This window comes from Ahaetulla prasina, chromosome 2 (assembly GCF_028640845.1).
Source record: "Ahaetulla prasina isolate Xishuangbanna chromosome 2, ASM2864084v1, whole genome shotgun sequence".
NCBI classification, from domain to species: domain Eukaryota; kingdom Metazoa; phylum Chordata; class Lepidosauria; order Squamata; family Colubridae; genus Ahaetulla; species Ahaetulla prasina.
In genome coordinates, this window is record NC_080540.1 from 228,101,711 (window position 1) to 228,124,325 (window position 22,615).

Below are 22,615 nucleotides of genomic sequence, written 5' to 3' on the forward strand. Positions count from 1 at the left end.
GATGTTGTAAAACGAATCGTACAAACTGAATTCTAGAGCTACTTCATCTTGAAATGTTCACCAAGAAGTTATGGATTATGTTTATCCAAATAACTAATCAGTAACACTGAAAAGGGCAGGCAAAGAAATTAATGGAAGATGGAATGTTTAAATTAAAAAAATTATATATATATATATATATCTTTGGTTATTTGGGTTTTCTCTCATGTAAAATTGGAAGTGTCTTGGCGACGTTTCAACGAAATCCCATTCGTCATCTTCAGGCTAGGTGTTTACAGCTTCGTGCTTCTAGGAGAAGCTGTAAACACCTAGCCTGAAGATGACGAATGGGATTTCGTCGAAATGTCGCCAAGACACTTCCAATTTTACGCGGGAGAAAACCCGAATAACCAAAGACCTACATACAAACACCCACTGAAACAATAAACATTATCCAAAGAGTAGTTCTGACTATTCCTGAATGTTTGGCTTAGTGTTTGCTGGTTATTTTACAGATTGCCATGCCAAACTGTAAATTAGGTTTGAACCTATCGTTTTCAAAATGGTTTTCCATTTCACTGGGAAATCTATTTTCAAATAGGTTAAAGTATCTCTGAGCATTTGCATCAAGCTGGAGAAGTTGTGAAATCTACAGGTTGCAGAATGTGATATTGCAAATAAGAGAATCAATATCCATCTTCCTAACTTGTTTGAACTTCCTTTGATTCTAAATGTAATCCTGCAACCACTTTTGAGAGTAAGATTCATTGAATTCAATTGGAGCTATTCACTAGATCTACCCAGAATGCAATTAACTTTTCCAACTCTTCCTTTTCCACTTCATTTTAATCATAACACCATTTTGCTGTTGTCATCTCTACTGCAAGCTCTGCTCATTCAATAGGAACATCCTTTACCTTCTTTCTGTTTATAATATTTTTCATAAAATCAATCTTACCTGAACATGGTATTTTAATTGCATTTATCTATTTGTAGTCCACAATGTATTCCACCTGAAAAATTGTGTGGTTTCTTCAGGGATAGTAACCATGTTTGTTGCATTAAAAACATTTTGCATTATCCTAAACCAAATGTATTTCTGTAAATTATGGAACTCTGCAGCCCATTCCACCAGACAGAGTTCACTGCATCAAGTTATTCCATTACAGAGCAGCAGTTATAGCATTCCAGCTTTTCCTTTTGGACTTCCCAAGCATTTCCATCCATTGGCCACAGAGTATATACTTTTAACTCCCTAAACCATTCTGCAGGCTTAGGTTGATGGAACACACTACCTCATTGTGAGTTTGTACCAACTTTGGCCAGCTTCAGTGACTTGGAAAAATAGTGCAAACTAGTCATTCACAGGCAGCAAAATGTCTTAGGCTGGCCATGTTCACCTTAAGCATGAAATATTCTATCAAAAGCAGGGGTGAAATGCTCCTGGTTTGGACCAGATTGCCCGATCCAGTAGCAATGGTGGCGGGTGGTTCTGAGAACCAATAGCAAAAATCCCTGCGCCCCCCTGCCCATGCCCAGCTGAGCCGTGCGATCATCAGAGGCTTTTTTTTAACTTTTAAAAGCAATTTTCTTCAGCCCAAAAAATGCTTTTAATTTTTAAAAGCATTTTCTTCAGCCCAAAAATGCTTTTAAAAGTAAAAAAAAAAAGTTGGCCACACCCACCCAGTCATATTACCCCATCCCCACCAAGCCACGCCCACAGAACCAGTAGTAACAAATTTTAACACAATGTTGCATCATTACTATCAGACCACATTGCTTGTTTGTTCCGCTTAGCAAGTTGACCATTGGGGACAACAATTTATGCAACTTACGAAAGCTAGGAATGTTTATCCCATTACCAATCCCTTTACAATTGTTGTTCACCAAAACATTCTTCCTCTATTTGGCCTTTTCATAATTTTAAGTAGGCCTTGACTAGCATAAAGCAAGAGTTTTTGCAGTTAAGAGCTTACCAACATGCAACAATATATCATACTTTACTATAAAATCAATCAAATCATTCCTCCCTTCCAGAATATCGCCAGGGATGGGATGCTATAATGCAAGTTACTGTTGCTCCTGCAAGGATATTACAGATTCACTTAAAATCTGATAAGACTTCATTGGGACTCCTCTATATAGCAGGCTAGCCTGAATTTGTTATAATGGGAAGAACATGTGGGAGACACAGGAAGGAAATTAAGCCAAGCGAGGCTAATAATCAGACAGTAAAAAACTTTGAAAGACTAACACATGTATTAATGGTGTGTAGGACTTAATCTTTGCAAGTGTTATTCAAAATATTACTGCTATACTTAATTCTCCAGGCAAATATAAGTGTAACTTTGTTTTGACTGAAATGTGAGTGCCATCTGGTGGTGGCTATGCTTTTTATTCCACATAAAATGGCATAAAAAGATGGGACTTCAAATTAAATCATGAACTTATTGGGTCACCTATACTCTTTAGCTAGACTTTAATAAATACATCTTTTTCAAATCGTTAAATTCAAATTAGTAAAGCGGATCTCTACAGCATGGTTTTCAAGCACACTAGTAACAAAGAAATCAATTTGCTAATTTATTCTTTCAGTCTAGACAAGGCCAGCACAAGATGGCACTGAAGGGGGAAAAAAAACACTGGGCCACATTACAAGTGACAATAGTGTTACAGTAATAACTAGGATATTCATCACCACCACAAACATATGTCTGGTAGGGCTTGTGCATCTGCAATGGCTCCATAATAGAACATAATTCAATGAGTGGCCTTTTAAAAAAAAAAATAGAAGGCCACACCTGCTAAGTTCTGATTGTTACACAGCCATGAGAGGCATGAGCTGTATCAGAAAAATTGTGATTATCTACACTTGGGTCATAGAAAATTTCCCTATTTACAGTATATCCATGGCTTCTACAGCTCTATGGGTTGGCAGCTAGAAGAAACTTAGTATTTCTGAAAATAATTCAGGATCGCAATTACTTTATGTACAAAATTGTGACAAAACTGAAATTAAAGTCTTGTTGCATACAGAAAATGTTGATTTGATTTATGCAGTTTGAAAAGTTGTTCTCCAATCCTTCCTGTTCTTGGTTCGCAGATATTGTTTCAGGATAAGACGTTTTATGTATTTTAACAATGTAGATGGCCACCCATCACATTCTCACAACCCTGGGCAACTAATAGGATATTAAAAAGCAACAATACATAAATAAAAAAAAACATTTTTTTTCAAAAAACCTGTAACAAAGCCATTAAAATACAGACCTATGATTTGCTGAGGTCCACAAAAAACACTCCATCATTCACAGACATCATTTTCTATTTTGAAAATCCCTAACTAGCCCCTTTCATTGCTATTCTTACAAAACAAGAAAAAATAAGAGCGGCATGCCTTTTAAGTTGACATCCTATAAATCTTGCATCTAGCAGCACCTATGCATTTATTCATTAAGGGGCCCAAACTGAGAAGTGTGCAGTACCAGAGGCTCTTTTATTTCATAATGCAGAATGGGAGGTAGGCATTACCTCCAGGGGTGAAATGCTCCCGGTTCGGACCAGATCGCGCAATCCAGTAGCAATGGGGGTGGGTAGTTTGGAGAACTGGTAGCAAAAATCCCTGGGCACCCCCAGCCCCGCCCATGCCGACCTAATCACCCAGTCCCCATTTGCCTACTTCCTGCTTCTTTCGGGCTTGCTCCTGCCTTGCTTTGCTTTGGCTGCTGCAATCAATTGCATCAGCTACCAACTGAACCTGCCTGCCTGCAATCCATCTCATCGGTGAGCAACTCAATCTGCCTGCCTCGTCCCTTGGGTAAGTAACTGTGGGAGGGGGAGCTTTAAAAAATAGTTAATTGGGGTTTTTTAAAAGAGTTTTATTTTTTTAGACATAGCAATTAACTTTAAATTGCTACATCTAAATTTAAAAGGAAGTTTTAAATTTAACTGCGTTTATCTAAAAATATAATTAAAATAAAATAATAAAACATTTGTGCAGCTTTCTGAGATTTGGTGTTTCTGTAGTGTTTCACAGAAAGCTTTCATAAAGCTATATGTGGCATTTTGTGTGTGTGTGTGTCAGTTGTGTTGTGTTGTATGTATGTGTGTGTGTAAAGAGTGAAAGTTGGGTTTTGAGCTTTTTGTGGCTGTGTGAGGTTCCTTCTTGTTGCAGGGGCCATTTTGGGTGAGGTGCAGCTGCTTTTACATTGTGTGTGAGTCAATTGTGTTGCGTTGTGTTGTGCGTGTCAAGTGTGAACGTTGTTTTTTGGTACCTCTTATTGTTTTGTATACTTTATTATTTTTATTATTTATTGTTATTGGCCACACCCACCCAGTCATCTGACCACCAAGCCACGCCCACAGAACCGGTAGGGAAAATTTTTAGATTTCACCCCTGATTACCTCCAAGTAGGACCACCATTCTTCAGATATGGGCTCAATTGATTATTTGCAATTCTTTAATAGTCGGAGTCCTACTGGATAGTCACTTAAATATGAGCCAGCAGTGTGCTGCAGCAGCCAAAAAAACCAACCGTCTTAGGCTGCATAAACAGATGGATAGAATCAAGATCATGTGAAGTGTTAATACCACTTTATAATGCCTGGGAAAGGCCACACTTGGAAGACTGCATCCAGAGTTAGTCACCATGATGTAAAAAAAGATGTTGAAACTCTAGCAAGTTTACAATACAGAGAAGATCAACAAAGATAAATAGGAGACTGGACAAAAGGCTAAAACCTGATTTATTTGTTGCTGGAATTGGGTATGTCTAGTAGTCTAATAAAAAGAAGGACTAGGGGTGGTATGATAGCAGTGTTCCAATAAGAGGCACTTGAGACAAGAAGCAATGGATGGAAACTAATCAAGGAGAGAAGCAACCTAGAAGGAAAGGAGAAATTTCCTGACAGTTGGAACAATTAATCAGTGGAACAACTTGCCTCCAGCAGCTGTGGATGCTCCAACAATGGATGTTTATAAGAAGAGATTTGACAACTAATTTGTTATTCTATTAATAATGATGCTAAATAATGATACTAAATGCAGGGACCTATTTTTTAGAATAGAATAGAATAGAATTTTATTGGCCAAGTGTGATTGGACACACAAGGAATTTGTCTTGGTGCATATGCTCTCAGTGTACATAAAAGAAAAGATACGTTCATCAAGGTACAACATTTACAACACAATTGATGGTCAATATATCAATATAAATCATAAGGATTGCCAGCAACAAGTTATAGTCATACAGTCATAAGTGGAAAGAGATTGGTGATGGCTTTGCTGGCCATCTTTGCTGGCTTAGGAATTCTGGGAGTTGAAGTCCACAAGTCTTAAAGTTGCCAAGGTTGGAGACCCCTGTCCTAAACGAAAGATGGGATAATAAATAGAGACACACAGAAATGGGATTTCCATGACAGAGTATTTTTTATTTCTTTTTTGTCACAACAGTATGCACAAACAATTGTCATAGATAGAACAACATATTTTGAAGAAAATATATACATATATGTAAAAAATATGCATCAGCTATATCAAATTGATATGATAAAGGGAACAATAGGACAGGAACGGTAGGCACTTTTGTCTCTTATGCACGCCCCTTATAGTCCTCTTAGGAATGGGGTGAGGTCAAGAGTAGACAGTTTTTGGTTGAAGATTTTGGAATTTTGAGTAGAGACTATGGAGTCAGGTAATGAGTTCCAAGCATTAACAACTCTGTTGCAGAAGTCATATTTTCTGCAATCAAGTTTGAAGCGGTTGACATTTAGCTTGAATCTATTTTTTGCTCTTGTAATATTGCGATTGAAGCTGAAGTAGTCTTTTATAGGAAGGATATTGCAATAGATGATTTTGTGTGTTAAACACAGGTCATGTCGAAGTCGACGGAGTTGTAAATTTTCTAATCCCAGGATTTCAAGTCTGTTGGTATAAGATATTTTGTTGTTTTTGGAGGAGTGAAGAACTCTTCTAGTAAAATAAAAATAATAATAATAATAAAAAGTAATAATAATAAAAAAAATAATTAATTAATAAAACAAAGTAATAATAAAAAGTTCCTGTAATCCAGCCTTTCCCAACCCGGTGCCCTCCGCAGGACTTGGATTTCAATATTTCGCTCCCCAGACAAGAAGATTAGGGAAGCTGCGCAACTTCTTCAGGAGGAGCACGAGGCTGAAGAACTGATAAACGGCCGCTTCGATCCCAGCGAACCCAAACCAACACAGCATCTCAGTCGTTGCTTTCGGTTTCCATGGAAATCCTGCAAACGGGGGGCGGCGGCGGGGGGGGGGAACATAAGGCCGGATGTGATTCCGTAGAGCCACTCTACCCCTCAATCTCCATGGTGTTCGTTCGGCAGGCACGGTTCAATTAGGAACCGGAAGAGCCGCTTTAGCGTCTTGGGTTCCCTCTAGTCTAGGAGTTATAATCTATTTAGCCGCTCGGGATTGCTCCACTTTGCTTTACGGCCGCGCTTTTGTGATACTGTCGTGAATCGCAGTCGCCGTCAAGCAAGATGGACGGGGAATGTAGCCTATACCGGAAGCGACGGGGGGGGGGGGAGAGAGGAAGTCTCGGAAGGAACGGCACACGTGCGGGCGGTAGTGGGTGAGTTTTCCTGCGGGAGGGAGACGGCGACGGTTGGGTTGTTTTAGGGAGCTCGAGTCATATCTTCGCTTCCGGTGGGCTCTTTTCCTCAGTTTGCATGGGCTCACCTTAACCAGTCGTTTACGGCTTATGAGAGTTGTTGTAGTCCATCTGCTGCTACCCCTCCCTTCTGTGGAAATTAATGGGAAGGTACATTTTGCGAATGTGTCGGATAGCCGTTTCCCTTCTTGTGGCTATTCCTGAGGCAGGAATGACTTGAGTACTGTTCCACGTGGATTTAGACTACAGTTCCTATAATCTCCCAGTAGCGAGGTCACTGAAGGTTGCCTGGCTGAGCTTTCTGCTCTTGTTCACCCTCCTAATACTGTGATCCGGTGACCTTAATAAACAGTTTCTCAAACACCAGTAGAAGGTGAACTGTTGATCGTAAAAGTAACCCTGTTGGATAAATGGTTGTATATAAAAGGACTAGAATCTCATTTTGAATTGATGGAAACCAAAGCTTTTATGACATAAAGCAGGGGCCTCCAACTTATGCTTATATATACTGTGTGACAAAATAAATAAATACATACATACATAAATAAATAAAATTTAAGACTTGTGGACTTCAGCTCCCAGAATTCCTCAGCCAGCTTTGCTACAATTGAGCCCATGCTGGCTGAGGAATTCTGGGAGTTGAAGTCCACAAGTCTTAAAGTTGCCAAGGTTGGAGACCCCTGACATAAAGAATAGTAGATCCAAACCTTTTCTAATCCAGCCGGTCCTGACATGAGTCTTATCTTCGGCGTCTTATCTTCAGCAACTTATCTTCGCCTATAAGTTATCTTAGCCAGTTAAGCAGGAAGCAGGAGACGAGACGGCGAGTTCTAGTCCTGCCTCAGGAATGAAAGCTGAGTGGGTGTCTTTGGGCCAGCGCTCTCAGCCCAAGGCACACCTCACAAGGTTGTTGCTTTGGGGGTGGGGGAGAAAGTGGAGTGGGAAGAAATATTATGAATGTTTGCTGAGTTTCTTAAGTAATAAAGGCGGGAGAAAAATCTAATAAGTTAAATAAACCTCCATTTGAGGCAAACGCCATCAGACTACCCACAGTAACAGTGCAGTAATTTTTTGGGAGGTTTGGAGAAGGTGAACTGAAAAAAAAACTTGGGAATTCCTATGAAGGGCCTTGGGGATTATTTGCAGTTTTAAGGGTCCTTTCCAAGGTTGCTTTCTCTTACTGGCTAAAATCAAAGGCAACCTTAGGTATTCCTCGTTCCTATGTATCTGTAAGGTATTTATTACATAGTAAAAATATTTAAAATAATGCCAGGTATATTTCTGTCATAATGGTATAATGCAGTGTTTTATATCCGTCTAGATGCCAAGTGATGGTTTGAAAATATATTCCCAACCACGGCAATGGTCCTGAGTTTTTGATGGATTCTAATAGAATTCATCAAAATGGTGCTATTTTTTCCTAGATTATTTTTTTATATTTTTCATAGACTTTTAGATCCCCAGCCACATTGATGTGACGTGACTAGTATTTATATTGTTTTAAAAAAAATATTATACTAATCCCAATTATTTTATCTTTAATAAACTGACAGCTACTTGCAACCTCACAAAAGTAGTAAAAAAAATCAAAGATGAAATGTCAAATTTATCATTGCCTTTCTTGTCTGTTGCAGCCTTTTACCCTTGATACTTTTAAATGTCTTAAAATTCAAAGACATTTAAATAACTCAGCAACATTAAGAGTTATGGGCTTGTAACAATATATCTGTCACATTTGAGAATGGAAAACGTTGATTTCTAGAGCTTCTGCAGTCTTGAATTATGTATTTATGAGGAATGGGATACTGGAAGCAGTCACGATAATTTTCCCTGTTTTTCAGCATTAAATTAATGGACACCAAAAGGAAATTTAAAGGTGGAAAAACTGGGCATGGTAAAAAGAAGCTTACAAAGAATAATGGTGAGATAAGTATATTACAAGATATACATTTTCTAAATCTGATATAGGTAGTAGATTGTGTCTAATAAGTAATTAGTTTAATAGATGCTTTTAGTAAAGTCATAAAATATAGGAAATGTGATTTTAGCTGATGTATTTAAAGAGATACTTTAATTAGGCTTTTACAAATAGGAACACATGCATGCACATAAAGAACAAAAGACAGTATATATTTTAATAATTTAGTAAAATTGACAATTACAGCAGTAAAAATGAATACAAACTGAAAAAAGATGAATAAAAAAGTAGAAGAAATACAAAGAAGTGACTTCCCAACTTCCATCACAATTATGAGCAATTTTAGTAATTTACAACCTCTTAAAATGTAACAAATGATCTCTTCTCATTTACCATCTTTTATCTAGAAATAAATTCTTATAGCATTGTCATTTCAGTTCTGGTGTCAACAAAAGTCCATTAAGAGTTACCAAAAATAACATTTATTTTAATCTTGATCAAATAAACCAACTTTACATTCCTTCCTATTACTTCTAACAAGTTTAATTTTTAGTCCATTCATATAAAGTCATAGAAGTTGATTTATTTTCATTTTTTTCCTTGTTCCTTCTCATGAGATTCCTCAAAACTATAACAGGCCTCTTTTGTAAATCTAATATTAGAAAATTTTTCCAGGTCAGTTTATTTGCAGTTTATTATTTGTATATCTTTTCTAATTATTAAGACTAACCAATTTCATTTATATGTCTGGTATAACATCTTTTTCCATGTAATTCTTGTAGCATGCCCTTTGTAAATCCACTTTCAACTCAATCTCAATTTTCTCAGATAAAACCTGATCCTCTTCTATAATCTCTTTTATACATAGTCTCCAGGCAGACTGATATCATTGTTAACACTATTAAAATTAACTTGAGTTAAAAATATTGTTAAAAATATCCTTTGATATGTCCAAAGTTAGAATATTTTGTTTCATTCTATAATTATAAACTGAGTTTGTGCTTTCTTCAGTTGTAAATTCAATTGCAATCTTATTTTTTTTCAAAGCAAAAGCATTTTTCCATGGGAAGGATTCTTAATTTTTTCCCTAAATTTATCTGAACTTTCTAAAATCAAAATTTTAATCACCCTTTTGTTTTATATTTAAAAAATGCTAAACTTGAGACGACTTCCGGTATCCAGCGGCAACGGACGTCTGGAAGGCTTCTCCTGCCTCCAGCGCCCGAATCCGGCCGCCGCCGAGGCCCTCAGGGGCCAGGTGTTCCGAAAAGGACACCTGCCGCACGGACGGCTCGCCAGGGGTCTCCCAGCCGACATACAGGACTGTGGGGACCGATGCTGGCGCTGGCCCTAGGCTCGGCGGGGTTCGAGGCCACAGGCCGCGCCATTATTTTGGTCGCCGCTTGCCGCTGTGCCCGTGACACCGGGCATTGATTTATAACTGCAGCAGCCTGGTGGTGAACAGGGCACGGAGAAGAATTGAGGAGGAGAAGGAAGGAATATCGGTAAACGTGAGTGGACTGCCCGGAGTGCGGGGGTTTTCTCCCCTGCGGTTGGAAGGAGCACGAGTTATTCTGGAGAGAGGAGAACTTAAAATAAGAAGATTACCGGTTTTGTGGAGCTCTGGAGAGAAGAGGTGATGGAGAAATTTAGGAGGGAAGGTTTGAGGCCCCTCCTTCTGGGGAACAGTGGTGGCGCCCAGCTTCCGCCTTCACTATGAGAATTTTGATGACATCACTTCCTTCGGCTTCCTGGTTGACTAACTGTACTCTGGACTCGTTGCTCCTGTGAGTGCCCCCTGGTGGATCCGGAGGAAATTACAAGGATACTGTGCCTGCCTGAGGATTTTGTATTTTTTTTTCCTTAATGGCAAAAGGTCAGAGACCAACTGCTGGAGAGATGGAGAGAATTTTGGAAAAGTTATCTAATATGGACAAGAAATTGATGAAATAAGAGCAGAAATTGTGACTATCCAAAAGGATTTAAAGGATACTCAACAAGTTTCAGCAGAAAACAAGCAGAAAGTGGAAGGTTTGAGGGTGAGATGCGGCAGTGCAGAAAAGAGAGGAGACGACAGGCAATGCTGTGCTTGGACCACAGATGGATAAAATGTCTTATTTCCTTAGGTTTCAAAATTTGGAAGAAGTGGACCAAGAAGACTTGAGAGATGTTGTGACTAAATTGTTGGGAGAATTTCTTGGGAGAGGTGTTGATTTCATGAATTGGGATGTGGATCGAGTTTATAGAGTTAATTGCAATATGCACGCACGCATGCAGTTCCCAGAGAGGTTCATGTCAAATTTGTGAGAAGAGAGACGAGATGAAATTCTTAGAAAACATAGGAGTGGGGCACTGATTTACAGGGGCAGGGAGATAGCCATTCTGAGGCAGATTCCCAGACAGGTACGTGAAAAAGAAAGAAATATTATTTTTGTCAAGCAAATTGTACCAGAAGGAGTGGGCTTCAGATGGCTGATGCCAGAGGGATTGATGATTTTCCGGGAGGGCATTACGAAAAAATCAGTACAATTGCGGAGGCTACGGCCTATGTGGAGGAACACAAAGCCTTCCTGGAATCAGATGACCCAGGAATTGAAGAAGGGAGGTTATAGATCATGGGGCTGAAGCGGCTGCCGCTGTTGCGGCCCTGGAGTTGGGTCAGGCTGAACCCAGAGTTCTGAGATCCAAAACTAGGAAGTGATAAAGATATTTGGGATTGTGTTGGTTTTCCTTATTCTCTTTTGTACGATATTCTGTTTATTCTTGACTCTTCTTTATTACGTATTTAAAATTTGCAAACTTAGCTACTTCGTGTCACCTGCTTGCCTTATGGCTGTTGTATGTGTTAAAAAATTTGAGTAAAATTCTTATTTTAGATAAGAAAAATGAAAATTTACCATACCTGATATGTATTTGTATAAACCTTTTTTGACTAATAAAAACTTTTTGAATAAAAAAAAAAAAAAAATGCTAAACTTCTGGTTAAAATATTTTTAGTAAAGATTAAAGAAAACTCACTGCTGTCAAAATTGCCAATCCAAAAATTTATAATAACTGAAAAGCAATTAACAAGAACTTTCTTCAAGTGATTAAAAAATGAAATATGCAAACTTAGCATTCTTTCAAAGGTGCCAATCATGGTTTAAAAGATGGTTATAGCCTTGTCTCCAAGAGCTCTATAGCCACTGGAGACCATTATCATGTAGCCTCCTCATGAGAAACAGTTGTCTGGAGCTCTTATGGGCTATCTCAAGCACTCTTCTTATCCAAAGAGGTATTACTGAAAAGCTAATCTTTGTTCTGCCACAGCTGTTAGCTCCACTTTTTGTGATGCCACCTTCAGCTCATCATTTCTTCCTCCATTAGTCATCATAATATATACAGTTTGATGAAAAAAAATTGAAAATAAGAATTGCATTTTAAAACTTGGCTAATACCTATGTGAATAAAAAAACATATTTTTATTCCTGTGTACCATCATCTTACCCATCAATGTAGGAGTGGGAAATCTATATCCCTCCAGATCCTGCTGGACTACAACTCCCAGCCCCATTTGCATTTAGGAATACGGGGCTTCTGGGTGTGTGATTTACCTTTAGTACTGATAACAGGTTTAATAGTTTGCATAGTAATTATTCCATATTATTTGCATAGTAATTATTCCATATATACTGGCGGAGATTGGCATTTGTAATACAGTATCTAAATGTTGCAGAGCAGTTTTTTCTTTCTAGAGTCCTCACATTATTTGAAAATTAAATGCTTGTGTATATTGTTTTTTCTGATGTTTATTTTTCAATTTTTTGAATATTTTGTTTGAAACCAAAGCAGTTTTTCACGATCCAAGTATGTTTATCAACAATATGAACTGTACAAAATACATTTTAATTTCAGTTTATGAAACTACTTGGAGAAAAGGAATTAAACTGTTAAAGCTGGGTTCAGAATAAATACAATATAATACTTATAGGTATAAACAAATAGATTGTTGATTTTGGGAACTCTTTCTCTAAAACATTAAAACAGATCCTGGTCATCCAAAGAGAGTCCTTAGAAAAAATGAAGATATCAAACCCAAATTTAAATCTAAGAAAACCAAAAAAGGAGGCAAAAAACCTGATAAAGCTGGTGTGAAACATTGGAAAAGTAAGCAACTCTCAGGGAATGCTTCCAGAAAGCGCAAGCTTCAAGGTGATACCGAAGGTAAGAATGTGCTTCTGAAAGTTAAATGTACTAATCTGCCTTCAGCGGTTTTGCAGTTTTAAAAAGGGTCCTTGGGTAGAAAGGCTATAAAAGAACCTCTCACTTCCAAATCAGACCACATCAAAATAGACTCACGCTTTGATTCAACACTGACCGGTTTATACAGGTTTTAGACAAAGAGGCTTCAATTAAAAGTTAGCTGTTTCTTCAAGATCTGCCATTGCTGAAATTACAATTTGGACAAAATGAACCAAAATTAGTTGAAGATCTTGGATAAGAACCCAGAAAAACATAACTTTAAATATTTGGTGCAGTATTAATTAGTACAGATGGTATTCACTACACATGAATCTCCTCTAAAACTACATTTTGTTTTTTTGGATTTTTTATTTATTTATCATTAGGTTCCCAACCTAAAAAGCCTAAGTGGGCTGACATCAAGAAGAAAAAGAAGGAGCTAAAACAGACTCGTCAGCTGAATGACAGGGCCAATTATGACATAATTATTAAAGGAAAACAGATTTGGGAAGCTCTACGGCGGTAATCATCATTGCTACAGTTGTATAGTCAATAACTTAATGTTTATTTTTGTTTTTCTTTAGTGCAGAAATTTACTTAGTCTTTGTGCAGAGGTGATCTTTCTGAACAGTCAAAGATCATCTCTGCAAAATTAAGGGTTTGGTTGATGTTTGGATAGGATAAATATAGTAGTAGTAATGGGTGGATGGATGGATGGAAGGGAGAGTGGATGGATAGATAGATAGATAGATGGCATCTTATAAAGAAAATATAATAGAAAGGGAGATAATTGATGCCCAAAAGGCTCAACTCATAAGTTATTCGGTGATATTATTGTGTACCTAGTTGATCTAATCCATGTGCTGTTGCAAATACATTTATCCTGATACTTTAAGAGTGCTAAACTTCTGGTTAAAATATTGTTAAAAATATTGTTAAAAATATTATACTAATCCCAATTATTTTATCTTTAATAAACTGACAGCTACTTGCAACCTCACAAAAGTAGTAAAAAATCAGTACAATTGCGGAGGCTACGGCCTATGTGGAGGAACACAAAGCCTTCCTGGAATCAGATGACCCAGGAATTGAAGAAGGGAGGTTATAGATCATGGGGCTGAGCGGCTGCCGCTGTTGCGCCCTGGAGTTGGGTCAGGCTGAACCCAGAGTTCTGAGATCCAAAACTAGGAAGTGATAAAGATATTTGGGATTGTGTTGGTTTTCCTTATTCTCTTTGTACGATATTCTGTTTATTCTTGACTCTTCTTTATTACGTATTTAAAATTTGCAAACTTAGCATTCTTTCAAAGGTGCCAATCATGGTTTAAAAGATGGTTATAGCCTTGTCTCCAAGAGCTCTATAGCCACTGGAGACCATTATCATGTAGCCTCCTCATGAGAAACAGTTGTCTGGAGCTCTTATGGGCTATCTCAAGCACTCTTCTTATCCGAAGAGGTATTACTGAAAAGCTAATCTTTGTTCTGCCACAGCTGTTAGCTCCACTTTTTGTGATGCCACCTTCAGCTCATCATTTCTTCCTCCATTAGTCATCATAATATATACAGTTTGATGAAAAAAAATTGAAAATAAGAATTGCATTTTAAAACTTGGCTAATACCTATGTGAATAAAAAAACATATTTTTATTCCTGTGTACCATCATCTTACCCATCAATGTAGGAGTGGGAAATCTATATCCCTCCAGATCCTGCTGGACTACAACTCCCAGCCCCATTTGCATTTAGGAATACGGGGCTTCTGGGTTTGTGATTTACCTTTAGTACTGATAACAGGTTTAATAGTTTGCATAGTAATTATTCCATATTATTTGCATAGTAATTATTCCATATTATTTGCATAGTAATTATTCCATATTATTTGCATAGTAATTATTCCATATTATTTGCATAGTAATTATTCCATATTATTTGCATAGTAATTATTCCATATTATTTGCATAGTAATTATTCCATATTATTTGCATAGTAATTATTCCATATTATTTGCATAGTAATTATTCCATATATACTGGCAGAGATTGGCATTTGTAATACAGTATCTAAATGTTGCAGAGCAGTTTTTTCTTTCTAGAGTCCTCACATTATTTGAAAATTAAATGCTTGTGTATATTGTTTTAAAAATATTGTTAAAAATATTGTTAAAAATATTATACTAATCCCAATTATTTTATCTTTAATAAACTGACAGCTACTTGCAACCTCACAAAAGTAGTAAAAAATCAAAGATGAAATGTCAAATTTATCATTGCCTTTCTTGTCTGTTGCAGCCTTTTACCCTTGATACTTTTAAATGTCTTAAAATTCAAAGACATTTAAATAACTCAACAACATTAAGAGTTACCAAAATAACATTTATTTTAATCTTGATCAAATAAACCAACTTTACATTCCTTCCTATTACTTCTAACAAGTTTAATTTTTAGTCCATTCATATAAAGTCATAGAAGTTGATTTATTTTCATTTTTTTCCTTGTTCCTTCTCATGAGATTCCTCAAAACTATAACAGGCCTCTTTTGTAAATCTAATATTAGAAAATTTTTCCAGGTCAGTTTATTTGCAGTTTATTATTTGTATATCTTTTCTAATTATTAAGACTAACCAATTTCATTTATATGTCTGGTATAACATCTTTTTCCATGTAATTCTTGTAGCATGCCCTTTGTAAATCCACTTTCAACTCAATCTCAATTTTCTCAGATAAAACCTGATCCTCTTCTATAATCTCTTTTATACATAGTCTCCAGGCAGACTGATATCATTGTTAACACTATTAAAATTAACTTGAGTTAAAAATATTGTTAAAAATATTGTTAAAAATATTGTTAAAAATATCCTTTGATATGTCCAAAGTTAGAATATTTTGTTTGAAACCAAAGCAGTTTTTCTTTCTAGAGTCCTCACATTATTTGAAAATTAAATGCTTGTGTATATTGTTTTTCTGATGTTTATTTTTCAATTTTTGAATATTTTGTTTGAAACCAAAGCAGTTTTTCTTTCTAGAGTCCTCACATTATTTGAAAATTAAATGCTTGTGTATATTGTTTTAAAAATATTGTTAAAAATATCCTTTGATATGTCCAAAGTTAGAATATTTTGTTTGAAACCAAAGCAGTTTTTCTTTCTAGAGTCCTCACATTATTTGAAAATTAAATGCTTGTGTATATTGTTTTAAAAATATTGTTAAAAATATTGTTAAAAATATTGTTAAAAATATTGTTAAAAATATTATACTAATCCCAATTATTTTATCTTTAATAAACTGACAGCTACTTGCAACCTCACAAAAGTAGTAAAAAATCAAAGATGAAATGTCAAATTTATCATTGCCTTTCTTGTCTGTTGCAGCCTTTTACCCTTGATACTTTTAAATGTCTTAAAATTCAAAGACATTTAAATAACTCAACAACATTAAGAGTTACCAAAATAACATTTATTTTAATCTTGATCAAATAAACCAACTTTACATTCCTTCCTATTACTTCTAACAAGTTTAATTTTAGTCCATTCATATAAAGTCATAGAAGTTGATTTATTTTCATTTTTTCCTTGTTCCTTCTCATGAGATTCCTCAAAACTATAACAGGCCTCTTTTGTAAATTAAATTTTTTAATATTCCAAGTTTGTACCATGGTTCTCCAAAAAGAAGGTGGGTTTTTTTCCTTTGACACCCCCCCAAAAAAAACTGGCTAGGCCTTCTTTTGGAAGGGTTCTAATTATTGACTCACTTCGCGGCGGCACCGACAGCCCCGCCTGGCAGGAGCCCACTGCTGTGGCCCCTTGTCACTCACACACATCTCCCCAGCCTCCATTTTGCCTTAAGATGCCTGCCAGAAGGCATCTGAAGGTGAACGGAGACCCGGGCAATGCTTGTGAGTGGCGGCTGCAGATGAAGCGGCCTCAGAAGAAGACAATGCAGGTATCAGGATGTGCGAGGCCTGGTAAGTAGGATAGTTCCACCCCCACATCTCCATCCTAGCTTATTTTTACCTTGTGCCTCGCCTCACATCCTGCACCTCGGAATGGGCGGGGTCTTAATTAGGGCTCATTCCTAAGTTAAAATCCTTGGTTGATTTTCCTTTGTCCCTATTTTCTCTTTATCCACTGTAATTTATTTTTGAAATAGAACAAAGCCACAAATTGCAGAAATAATCAAAAGCTTTAAAGGTGAGGTTAAAAAGATGTTACGACATGCCGAAGCATCCAGTGTGGTGGAATACGCCTACAATGATAAAGCCATTCTCGAGCAGCGGAACATGTTGACGGAGGAGCTTTATGGTAATACATTCCAGGTCTATAAGGTGATTATTGATAACACTTTTTTTTTCTTCAAGAAACCAGATTCCTAAGTGAATCTGGTTTCCCCACGGACTTTGTTTGTCAGGAGGTTGCAAAAGGTGATGACATGACTCTTGGACACTGCAACCATCATAAATGTGAGTTGGTTGCCAAGCATCCAAATGTAAATCATGTAACCATGGGGATGCTGCAATGGTCATAAGTGTGAAAAATGGTCATAAGTCACTTTTTTCAGTGCTGTTGCAACTTTGAGCGGTCACTAAATGAACTGTTGTAAGTGGAGGACTACTTGTAGAAGACTTTGGGCCAATCCCTTTTCTTTAGGCTTTGGCAGTGGGGAGCCAGTCCTGGAAATGTTTCCATGAAAACTCCCTGCAATTACCAGGAGTCAAGACCAACTTTTAGGAACCCAAGAAACCAAAAAAACAACAACATTTGGGCAGTAAAGATTCCACATCTCTGAATTATGGAACTTATTTTGCAGCTGTGAAAAAAATGGAAATCTTTTAATATTTAATTAACCTTTAACTTCATTAAAATAAATGCATTCAAAATAGTAGTTATCCAAACAAATGCAACCAAGGATGACCATATCAGAAACATGGAATTTAACATGTTGTTTGTTCTGAAAGTTGATTTCAACAGCTTTAAAGTTTTTGTGTATTTTAATCTCCTTGGTATAAAATTTTGGAACCTAATCTATATTGGCAGAAGTATTATTTTGTAGAGCATGGGTTGTAAATTGTTACAAGTGAGCAGATGGCTAACATTCATATGTAATTTTAATTAAAAAAGATAGAAACTTATAATTGAAATGTACTTCAAACTTTGTTTTAATTTAAAATGACAAATTCCATTACACAATTCTGTTTTATCAGAATTCTTAAGTTTGTAAGATTGGTAAATATTTTTAAATAATAAGTACTAAACAGAAAGTACATTAAAAGGGAGTTTGAAAAGTTTGATAGATATATTCTATAAAAGGCTATTAACAATGAGGTATTGTTGAAGGTACATATGTGACATTATGTTTATTTACTTATGTGATGTTAGGTTTATCATATTCTTCAAGAACAATATTCTTCAATATTTTATAACTTTAATAATTTCTTGAGGGACAACCATATTTTTTTTGCAGCAAGTGTTTTTATAGATGCCTTTCAGGCTCATAGACTTATTGTGGTATAAGATTTATTGGATCAAGTAGGCTATGATTACATATCATATATGATCCTCAAGTTTGTTTCAGAGAGTCATTTCAGAGTGACTTTGTTCTGTGATATCCAAGTTGCGTTAGGATGGGTACTCCATAGTAAATAGAAGCTTTTCCAGGAGTTCAGTTTCAAGAACCCTTATATTACATTTATTTCAGAAAAACATTTATGTCTGTAGTAGTTCCTAGTTATCTTCTCAATCTTAAATCCGCTTTTTTCCCTGAGGTCCTAGATTCTTTGAATTAATCCAGCAAAATCAGAGTGCCAGATTAAGCCATAGCTGACTAAAATTGAGAATTTTGGATAAGTATGTCAAAATCTTTTGTTTTCTGATCGTTTGGTTCTGTACATTTTTCTGTCTTGTTTCAGACAGCAGATCAGTCAACCTTGGGTAAAGTGCTAGAGATTCAGCCTGAAAAGCGAGAAGCCATTTTGGATGAGATGAAACAGATCCTTACCCCAATGGCTCAAAAGTAAGAACAAATACCCCCCTCCCCACCCCCCAACAAAAAGTGGATAGACAATTTCTGCTTCCAGCTTGGTTAGATCCTGCTGAACCTTTGTCCTCTAAAACTACATTTTGTTTTTGGATCATGTGTTATTGTATTTCTTTGTAACTCCACCACCTATAGTAATAATCTATTTACATTATTGCTAAATATTTATAAAGTAAAAAGATCCACCAAATAAAATGCTACCTAAATGACATGATAAGTTTCTCTCTCCTCAGATGGCATTTGCTCATGATTCCACACGTGTTATTCAGTGTTACATTCAGTTTGGCACTGAAGAACAAAGGCAAGAAGTATTTGAAGAATTAAAAGGTAACACTTCCTCAAAGAGTCCGTGTTGGCCTTTAGAATACTTTATGGGGTCAGTCTCTCACTATGGTTTTCTGTCCCACAGAAAGCTTCACAGAATTAAGTAAATCCAAGTATTCCAGGAACATTGTGAAGAAACTTCTCATGTATGGGTAAGTATTCAGTGCATCCATATACTTCATTCCTGCATAGCCTCATATTTGACTAAAGAGTGACAGTGATTCTTTTCCTCCTGTTTTGTTTGAATTGGAAAAATTAAAAAATGGGTTCTGAAACACTTTCTTTAGAACAATGAGCGGAATATATAAAGATAATTATTTCTATCCCTTTGCTGTACAAAAGCTCTCTAAAAATTACACAAGAGAAGGGCTTTTCTAAACAGGATTATTCAAGCTTTTGAAAAAAATCATTTTAAACCATGAAACAGATTAATAACTGAAAGAGTAGAGAAGCGGGTCTCAGTATGATTGGGTCTTCATTTTTCAAAAAGAGTCCCAAAATAGTAAATGTAAAAAAAAATCACAAAATATGCCTAATTCAACTAGATATCCCAGCAATTGAAAAAAAACTGGCTAGGCCTTCTTTTGGAAGGGTTCTAATTATTGACTCACCTCACGGCGGCACCAACAGCCCCGCCTGGCAGGAGCCCACTGCTGTGGCCCCTTGTCACTCACACGCATCTCCCCAGCCTCCATTTTGCCTTAAGATGCCTGCCGGAAGGCATCTGAAGGTGAACGGAGACCCGGGCAATGCTTGTGAGTGGCGGCTGCAGATGAAGCGGCCTCAGAAGAAGACAATGCAGGTATCAGGATGTGCGAGGCCTGGTAAGTAGGATAGTTCCACCCCCACATCCCCATCCTAGCTTATTTTTTACCTTTGTGCCTCGCCTCACATCCTGCACCCCGGAATGGGCGGGGTCTTAATTAGGGCTCATTCCTAAGTTAAAATCCTTGGTTGATTTTCCTTTGTCCCTATTTTCTCTTTATCCACTGTAATTTATTTTTGAAATAGAACAAAGCCACAAATTGCAGAAATAATCAAAAGCTTTAAAGGTGAGGTTAAAAAGATGTTACGACATGCCGAAGCATCCAGTGTGGTGGAATACGCCTACAATGATAAAGCCATTCTCGAGCAGCGGAACATGTTGACGGAGGAGCTTTATGGTAATACATTCCAGGTCTATAAGGTGATTATTGATAACACTTTTTTTTTCTTCAAGAAACCAGATTCCTAAGTGAATCTGGTTTCCCCACGGACTTTGTTTGTCAGGAGGTTGCAAAAGGTGATGACATGACTCTTGGACACTGCAACCATCATAAATGTGAGTTGGTTGCCAAGCATCCAAATGTAAATCATGTAACCATGGGGATGCTGCAATGGTCATAAGTGTGAAAAAATGGTCATAAGTGTGAAAATGGTCATAAGTCACTTTTTCAGTGCTGTTGCAACTTTGAGCGGTCACTAAATGAACTGTTGTAAGTGGAGGACTACTTGTAGAAGACTTTGGGCCAATCCCTTTTCTTTAGGCTTTGGCAGTGGGGAGCCAGTCCTGGAAATGTTTCCATGAAAACTCCCTGCAATTACCAGGAGTCAAGACCAACTTTTAGGAACCCAAGAAACCAAAAAAACTGGCTAGGCCTTCTTTTGGAAGGGTTCTAATTATTGACTCACTTCGCGGCGGCACCGACAGCCCCGCCTGGCAGGAGCCCACTGCTGTGGCCCCTTGTCACTCACACACATCTCCCCAGCCTCCATTTTGCCTTAAGATGCCTGCCAGAAGGCATCTGAAGGTGAACGGAGACCCGGGCAATGCTTGTGAGTGGCGGCTGCAGATGAAGCGGCCTCAGAAGAAGACAATGCAGGTATCAGGATGTGCGAGGCCTGGTAAGTAGGATAGTTCCACCCCCACATCTCCATCCTAGCTTATTTTTTACCTTTGTGCCTCGCCTCACATCCTGCACCTCGGAATGGGCGGGGTCTTAATTAGGGCTCATTCCTAAGTTAAAATCCTTGGTTGATTTTCCTTTGTCCCTATTTTCTCTTTATCCACTGTAATTTATTTTTGAAATAGAACAAAGCCACAAATTGCAGAAATAATCAAAAGCTTTAAAGGTGAGGTTAAAAAGATGTTACGACATGCCGAAGCATCCAGTGTGGTGGAATACGCCTACAATGATAAAGCCATTCTCGAGCAGCGGAACATGTTGACGGAGGAGCTTTATGGTAATACATTCCAGGTCTATAAGGTGATTATTGATAACACTTTTTTTTTCTTCAAGAAACCAGATTCTTAAGTGAATCTGGTTTCCCCACGGACTTTGTTTGTCAGGAGGTTGCAAAAGGTGATGACATGACTCTTGGACACTGCAACCATCATAAATGTGAGTTGGTTGCCAAGCATCCAAATGTAAATCATGTAACCATGGGGATGCTGCAATGGTCATAAGTGTGAAAAATGGTCATAAGTCGCTTTTTTCAGTGCTGTTGCAACTTTGAGCGGTCACTAAATGAACTGTTGTAAGTGGAGGACTACTTGTAGAAGACTTTGGGCCAATCCCTTTTCTTTAGGCTTTGGCAGTGGGGAGCCAGTCCTGGAAATGTTTCCATGAAAACTCCCTGCAATTACCAGGAGTCAAGACCAACTTTTAGGAACCCAAGAAACCAAAAAAAAAACACATTTGGGCAGTAAATATTCCACATCTCTGAATTATGGAACTTATTTTGCAGCTGTGAAAAAAATGGAAATCTTTTAATATTTAATTAACCTTTAACTTCATTAAAATAAATGCATTCAAAATAGTAGTTATCCAAACAAATGCAACCAAGGATGACCATATCAGAAACATGGAATTTAACATGTTGTTTGTTCTGAAAGTTGATTTCAACAGCTTTAAAGTTTTTGTGTATTTTAATCTCCTTGGTATAAAATTTTGGAACCTAATCTATATTGGCAGAAGTATTATTTTGTAGAGCATGGGTTGTAAATTGTTACAAGTGAGCAGATGGCTAACATTCATATGTAATTTTAATTAAAAAAGATAGAAACTTATAATTGAAATGTACTTCAAACTTTGTTTTAATTTAAAATGATAAATTCCATTACACAATTCTGTTTTATCAGAATTCTTAAGTTTGTAAGATTGGTAAATATTTTTAAATAATAAGTACTAAACAGAAAGTACATTAAAAGGAAGTTTGAAAAGTTTGATAGATATATTCTATAAAAGGCTATTAACAATGAGGTATTGTTGAAGGTACATATGTGACATTATGTTTATTTACTTATGTGATGTTAGGTTTATCATATTCTTCAAGAACAATATTCTTCAATATTTTATAACTTTAATAATTTCTTGAGGGACAACCATGTTATTTTTTTTGCAGCAAGTGTTTTTATAGATGCCTTTCAGGCTCATAGACTTATTGTGGTATAAGATTTATTGGATCAAGTAGGCTATGATTACATATCATATATGATCCTCAAGTTTGTTTCAGA

The 22,615-nt window shown here is 36.8% G+C and overlaps 2 protein-coding genes across 2 annotated transcripts in view; both read left to right on the plus strand.

Moving 5' to 3' along the window:
- The first annotated feature begins 6,474 nt into the window (after window positions 1-6,474).
- PUM3 (pumilio RNA binding family member 3) overlaps window positions 6,475-22,615 on the plus strand; it is a 34,822-nt gene continuing 18,681 nt past the window's right edge. Inside the window, exons 1-9 of the mRNA XM_058168057.1 lie at window positions 6,475-6,589; window positions 8,470-8,549; window positions 12,573-12,749; window positions 13,154-13,289; window positions 16,912-17,086; window positions 18,668-18,771; window positions 19,004-19,122; window positions 19,205-19,271; window positions 20,131-20,305. Coding sequence (XP_058024040.1) covers window positions 6,498-6,589; window positions 8,470-8,549; window positions 12,573-12,749; window positions 13,154-13,289; window positions 16,912-17,086; window positions 18,668-18,771; window positions 19,004-19,122; window positions 19,205-19,271; window positions 20,131-20,305 — 1,125 coding nt within the window. The 5' untranslated portion in view covers window positions 6,475-6,497. The remainder of the gene's footprint in view (window positions 6,590-8,469; window positions 8,550-12,572; window positions 12,750-13,153; window positions 13,290-16,911; window positions 17,087-18,667; window positions 18,772-19,003; window positions 19,123-19,204; window positions 19,272-20,130; window positions 20,306-22,615) is intronic.
- On the plus strand, window positions 16,882-18,807 carry LOC131191973 (pumilio homolog 3-like). The gene is made up of 2 exons (XM_058170679.1): window positions 16,882-17,086; window positions 18,668-18,807. The coding sequence occupies exons 1-2, from the start codon at window positions 16,967-16,969 to the stop codon at window positions 18,773-18,775; spliced, it is 228 nt and encodes a 75-aa protein (XP_058026662.1). The 5' UTR covers window positions 16,882-16,966; the 3' UTR covers window positions 18,776-18,807.

Coding starts and splice junctions, on each gene's coding strand:
- LOC131191973 (XM_058170679.1), top strand. CDS start 16,967: ATGTTACGACATGCCGAAGCATCCAGTGTGGTGGAATACGCCTACAAT. Junction 17,087..18,667: donor ATACATTCCAGGTCTATAAG/GTGATTATTGAT, acceptor GTCTTGTTTCAG/ACAGCAGATCAGTCAACCTT.